At 46.7% G+C, this 6,932-nt stretch overlaps 1 protein-coding gene across 1 annotated transcript in view; it reads right to left on the bottom strand.

Moving 5' to 3' along the window:
- Positions 1-3,888: 3,888 nt before the first annotated feature.
- LOC112072217 (rho guanine nucleotide exchange factor 26) overlaps positions 3,889-6,932 on the bottom strand; it is a 15,653-nt gene continuing 12,609 nt past the window's right edge. The window contains 1 exon segment of the mRNA XM_070439699.1: positions 3,889-3,948. Within this exon segment, the coding sequence (XP_070295800.1) occupies positions 3,889-3,948 (60 nt within the window).

Here is a 6,932-nt window from a genome sequence, read left to right as displayed (position 1 = left end):
ACACACATGCCTAGGGTCGCTCCTCTTTTAGTTCGGCTGGCAGACTAAGCGACTGAACGAGCTGAACAAACACTCAAACCTGGCAAGTTTTATCTCAATCTCTTCATTCAAAGACTCATCATGGGAATTCTTACTTTTTTTGTCAAATTGGACAACGCTTATGCTATATCAACAACAACATGGAAGCAAGAGTGAACGTGACAACAGAGCACGGAGTACACAAGGAGCTGTACCGTCTAAAGAGAGGGGCTACTTGGGTCCGCATGGAATGGTTTGGGTATGAAGTCTGACACGGACCAAGAAAACCCTTAGTTTTGTGTCCTATATTGTTGATTTGATTTCATTTTTAAACCCGGCCCCAGTCATTGTAAATAAGATTTTGTTCTTAATGCTTGCCTTGTTAAATAAAGGTTGTAAGATAATCAAATAAAGATTTCCCCTGACCCTCTAGAAGATGTCCCTGACCCTCCTAAGATGTCCGCTGAGCTCCCAAAGATTCCCCTGACCCTCCTAACGATGTCCTGCTCCAAAGATCCCCTGCCTAAAAGATGTCCCTGACCTCTAAAGCATGTCCCCAACTGATTCCACCCTCCTAAATGATGTCCATTGGACGCTCCAAAGTGATCCGCTGACCTCCCAGATTTCCCTGCCCTACAAGATGTCCCTGACCTCCTAAAGATGTCCCCTGACCGTCTAAAGATGTTCCGCCTGGCTAAGTCCTACTACCAAGAGTGTCCCGTGACGCCTCCTAAAGGATGTCCCCTGACCCTCCAAAGATGTCCCCTGACGACGCCCTAAAAGATGTCCCGACCCCGCCAATAGGATAGTCCCTGACCCTCCTAAAGGATGGTCCCGCTGACCTCCCAAGAGATGTCCGCCTGTCGGGTGGGGTTACGTGCGCCTGTCGGGTGGGGTTACGTGCGCCTGTCGGGTGGGGTTACCTGTCGGGTGGGGGTCCTAGCGTGTCTTACCACCCGACACGTTAGGACCTCAGGAATGAGAGGGGGATGGGAAGATCACACACCCACACAGAAACAGACATGCACACAGCTGCCAGCATGAGCTAACCCAGGGGACTGTCACAGACATGAACACACTGTTCCAGAGAAACAGAGGGTTGTGTGTGTTTATGAGAGAGCACTCTCTCACACACACGGTCATACACAGGTCTCTCACAGGTCTCTCACACACAGGTCTCTCACTGGTCATACACAGGTCATACACAGGTCACACACAGGTCACACACTCACTCCCACACAGGTTTGGGTTGTGGTGTATGAAGCCGGGCCTGATGACAGGAAGAGGATCCAGGGGTCATGGAAAGGTTGTGGAACACACACACAGTCCACACCTCTCTGTTTGGCATGAGGCTGACTAGCCTACATGATGAACACAGAGCTCATCCGTACAGTACAGTGTGTTGTCCCAGGCTAGACGGAACACTTCCTGTCAATCACTACAACACATGATGGTCTTACAAGAGAATGTCCAAGGAAATGGACTGCTGATATGGTACACTGGTCGGGATGAGTTACATGGCTGGTCATGAACGTGTGTGTTCTCTGTGTGTGTGTGTGTGTGTGTGTGTGTGTGTGTGTGTGTGTGTGTGTGTGTGTGTTCTCCAGTTGCATAAGCTGTGAGGACCATTGAACACAACCATGTCCAGCAGTCTCCATGCGCTAATGACAAACTTGCATCACCTCTAGTCCAGCCACACCGATGTTCTCTACATAAAACACACAATTGTATGCATACACACTCATAGATCATTGGGTGAAATCTAGTCAGGGAGGGCCAATGTTGACTCTCTCTGTTCAAACACACACAGCCCATAAAGGGCCTGCCTCTGAACTCTCTCAACGGTTCAAACACACACAGGCCTGCCTCTGTTTTCCCAAGCCCACAGACTAGAGCATGTTTGTGCTCATAAAGGAACAGGGACTATGATCCAGTGTGAAGTTAGTTCTGTTTGTTGTGTAGCTGCAGTTTATCTCTCTTTCATTAGCTATGCGTCTGTCTAGAACAGCAATTACAATCCCTACAATCCCCCCTTTCTCTAGCTAAGGCAAGCGTACACACACACACACACACACAACCTACTTCTTGCTGGCCTCACACACGTCTGTGATGTTGGAGAAGAGGTGGTGGTGCTCGGTCTTGGTCATGGCGTCACTGAGCTCGGCTGAGTTCTGAAACATCCGGATCAGAACCTCCAGACTGTGGAGGTAGGAGTGTTCTGACGATATCAACTCAAATATGGCTGACAGAGGAGAACGGAGAGAAGAGAAGAGAAAGGGAAGAGCAGAAAGGGGTAATTAACAGGGATGCTAACTGGTGGAGGGCTGCATAAAAGAAATAAGAATCAAGAATAGAAGAAACTTATCCACAATCCAATAACTAAACACATGTTAACAGAAACCCATCCTGTCTGCTCGCCCCAGCTCCTCATTCCTGTCCTGCTTCGCCCAGCCCGTCCTCATCCTGTCTGCTCGCCCAGTCCTTCCCTGTTGCTCGCCCCAGCTCTCATCCTGTCTGCTCGCGCCCAGCTCCTCATCCCTGTCTGCTCGCACCCCAGCTCCTCATCCTGTCTGCTCGGCCCCAGCTCCTCATCCCTGTCTGCTCCGCTCCAGCTCCTCATCCCTGTCTGCTCGCCCCCGCTCCTCATCCCTGTTGCTCGCCCAGCTCTCATCCCTGTTGCTCGCCAGCTCCTCATCCCTGTCTGCTCGCACCCAGCTCCTCATCCAGCTCCGTCATTCCCAGTCTGCTCGACCCAGCTTCATCCCTGTCGCTGCTCGACCCAGCTCTCATCCCCGTCACTCTCCCTGTCTCCCCAGCTTCCTCATCCCGTCTGCTCGCTCCAGCTTCAAACTGCTCACAGTCCCTGAATAGAACTAATGCTGTCTAGGGATAGACTTGCGCTGCTCAACCAGCTCCTATCGGTAGACTGTACCCAGCTGTTCCCATTGGGTGCTCACTAGCATCCTCTCCGTGCTCACCCAGCATGCTATCGTCGAGGCCCAGCTACGCCGGTATGAAGCCTTTCGCGTTAGTGAGAACCATGAGCCCCTCCCGTCTGCTCAACTCCCTCACGGCTGCTCAACATCGCTGTCACGTCCCAGTACCTATCGGCTGCGCAGCTAATATCATTTGTGGGTCCGAGACTCAGTCGTGCTCACAGCTGAGTAGACTAATGGCTGGTTAGGGGATGGACTGGGCTGCTCACAGCTGTCACACATAGTATTGGGCTGAAACACTCATTCTGATGTGACATATTGCCATCATGAACTCTGGCTATTCTAATTAAGTAGGACATGTAGACCATCATTCTGTGCTCAGTCATTATTTTAGATGAGAGAAGGCAGTGATCACACAGGAGAAGAGCTGTTTCACACCTCTTATAGTTCATTATTATTTTATTTTTACTTTATTTAAGCGAGGGCAAGTCAGTTATTTACACTGACGGCCTACGGCCTACCCCAGCCCAAACCGGACGATGCTGGAAAATTGTGCGCGCGCTTTATGGGACTCCCAATCGGTGATACGCTCCATCTGCACACTTCTCTAGACATGTATTTGCTTAGACATCCATGCTATGAACTCATGTCCCTCAGCATCGACTGGTTTACTTTGTCTATGGTCCATATTTTCTAGCCTCCCTTTAAGAAGGGTTTACTAATTGCTAGTTGGAAAAGGTTTACAGGAGAGGATTTAGGCATGGTTTGTTAGATTGCTACGGGGGGGGGGGGGGGTCCAGTAGTGACCTGTCTGTGTGTGTCTGTGTGTGTCGTGTGCATGCATCTAACCTTTCTGGAGCCAGTCTGCTTGACCCTTTGTTGGAACTGTCTCTTCTCTGTATAAGGGGAAGGGGTCACACACACACTAAGGCTGTTATTCTTGTCTTTTCCGCTCCTCCTGGCTGAGCTTATCAGAAACTCCACTCTTCTTCACCTGCAGGAAACACAGTTTACAACACAGGTTTATTAACAACATCAGGAAAAACACAGTTTACAACACAGGTTTTATTACAACATCAGGAAGAATACAGAATCTCTAACCATACTGGCTATATTTGCCAACAGTTTAGCAAAAAACAGCCGCACAACTTTAGGAATGAAAGGAATTGTTTAGAGGTGAGGCATACCTCTGTATCCATCACAGTTTAAACTCTCTAGGTGTCTGCTTTTAGAGAAATGAGGGCTAATGTATGTTCAGCTGTCTGTGGCAGCACACACACATTGTCTGTCTGTGAAAGCATAAAGACAGACACACACGTTTCATGACTCCACTTGCTGCAACAAAGGAGTAGTTCTCATACCAGACCTATAGGAGCAGAATAAAGCCCCGTAGACCTATAGGAGCAGAATAAAGCCCCGTAGGAGCAGAATAAAGCCCCGTAGGAGCAGAATAAAGCCCGTAGGAGCAGAATAAAGCCCCGTAGACCTATAGGAGCAGAATAAAGCCCCGTAGACCTATAGGAGCAGAATAAAGCCCCGTAGACCTATAGGAGCAGAATAAAGCCCGTAGACTATAGGAGCAGAATAAAGCCCCGTAGACCTATAGGAGCAGAATAAAGCCCCGTAGACCTATAGGAGCAGAATAAAGCCCCGTAGACCTATAGGAACAGAATAAAGCCCGTAGACCTATAGGAGCAGAATAAAGCCCTCGTAGACCTATAGAGCAGAATAAAGCCTTAGACCTATAGAAGCAGAATAAAGCCCCGTAGACCTATAGAAGCAGAATAGCCCCGTAGGAGCAGAATAAAGCCCGTAGGAGCAGAATAAAGCCCGTAGAGCTAGAATAAAGACCCCAGTGTGCTGAATAAAGACCCCAGTGTGCTGTTTAGAGAGAAAGGTTCCTTTCAGGGGAGTCTGGGTGTATGCACAGGATAGCTTACATGGCTGTGTGTGTGTGTGTGTAGTATCCCCCGTCCTCTAGAAACATCTGCCACTGACAAGGCAGCATTAGAGCCAACATGTCTCCCATCGCCCACTGCTCCAAATCCCTGCTTCCTACCAATACTTCTCCACACCCGGTCCTTTTTCATCTTCCCCAAACACCCTTCCACTCCTCCATGAATCAATCACTACAAGCAACCTGAATGGGAGAGAGCTGGAAAGATTTTTCAAATACATTGAGGAACTATTGTAATTCAGGAACTATTGTAATTCAGGAATTGAGGAGCTATTGTAATTCAAGAACTATTGTAATTCAGGAATGGAGGAACTATTGTAATTCAGGAATTGAGGAACTATTGTAATTGAGGAATTGAGGAACTATTGTAATTCAGGAATTGAGGAACTATTGTAATTCAGGAATTGAAGAGCTATTGTAATTCAGGAATTGAAGAACTATTATAATTCAGGAACTATTGTATACAGTACCAGTCAGTAGTTTGGACACACCTACTCATTCAAAGGTTTTTCTTTATTTTTACTATGTTCTACATTGTAGAATAATAGTGAAGACATCAAAACTAGGAAATAACACACATGGAATCATGTAGCAACCAAAAAACTGTTAAACAAATCTCTCAACCATCTTCATGAGGTAGTCACCTGGAATGCATTTCAATTAAAAGGTGTGAATTTCTTTCCTTCTTAATGCGTTTTAGCCAATCAGTTGTGTTGTGACATGGAACAGACCTTACTCAATTCAAGGTTTTTCTTTATTTTTACTATTTTCTACATTTGTAAGTAATAGTGAGACATCAAAACATGAAATAACACACATGGAATCATGTGAAACAAAAACGTGTTAAACAAATTAAATATATTTGAGATTCTTCAAAGTAGCCCCTTTGCCTTGATGACAGGCTTTGCACACCTTGGCATTCTCTCAACCAGCTTCATGAGGTAGTCGACCTGGAATGCATTGCAATTAACAGTGTGCCTTGTTAATTTGTGGAATTTCTTTCCTTAATGTGTGTTGAGCCATCGATTGTGTCATCAAGGTAGAGTGGTATAAGAAGATAGTCCTATTTGGCATTCCTCTCTACCAGCTTCACCTGGAATGCTTTTCCAACAGTCTTGAGGAGTTCCCAACACATGCTTGAGCACTTGTTGGCTGCTTTTCCTTCACTCTGCAGTCCAACTCATCCCAAACCATCTCAATTTGGTTGAGGCGGGGGATTGTGGAGGCAGGCTCATCTGATGGCAGCCCTCCATCACTCTCTTCTTGGTCAAATAGCCCTTACACAGCCTGGAGGTGTGTTGGTCATGTCCTGTTGAAAACACAAATGATAGTTCCTTAGGCAGAATACTGTGGTAAAGCCATGCTGGAAGTGTGTCTTTATATTCTAAATAAACTCACTGAAAGTGTCACAGCAGCAAAGCACCACACCATCACACCTCCTCCTCCAAGCTTCACGGTGGGAATCACACATGCGGGAGATCATCCGTTCACCTACTCTGTGTCTCACAAAGACACGGCGGTTGGAACATTAAAATCTCATTTGGACTCATCGACCAAGGACAGGATTCCACCGGTCTAATGTCCATTGCTCGTGTTTTTGGCCAAAGCAAGTCTCACTTTATTATTGGTGTCCTTTACAGTAGTGGTTGTCTTTTGCAGCAATTCGACCATGAGGCTGATTCACAACAGTATCTTCTGAACAGTTGATGTTGAGATGTGTCTGTTACGCTTGAACTCTGTGAAGCATTTATTTGGGCTGTAATTTCTGATGCTGGTAATTCTATTACTTATCCTCTGCAGCAGAGGTAACTCTGGGTCTTCCTTTCCTGTGGTGGTCCTCGTGAGAGCCTGGTTATCATATCGCTTGATGGTTTTTGCGGACTGTACTTGAATAAACTTTTCTGACCATCGACCTTTTAAAGTAATGATGGACTGTTGTTTTCTCTTTGTTTTTTGAGCTGTTCTTACAATAATATGGACATAGCCTATTTGGTAATAGACCATCTTCTGTTACCACACTA

Source organism: Salvelinus sp. IW2-2015, unplaced genomic scaffold, assembly GCF_002910315.2.
Source record: "Salvelinus sp. IW2-2015 unplaced genomic scaffold, ASM291031v2 Un_scaffold1857, whole genome shotgun sequence".
NCBI lineage: Eukaryota > Metazoa > Chordata > Actinopteri > Salmoniformes > Salmonidae > Salvelinus > Salvelinus sp. IW2-2015.
Note: the sequence above shows the minus strand (reverse complement) of the source record. Positions and strands in the feature narration are given on the sequence as shown.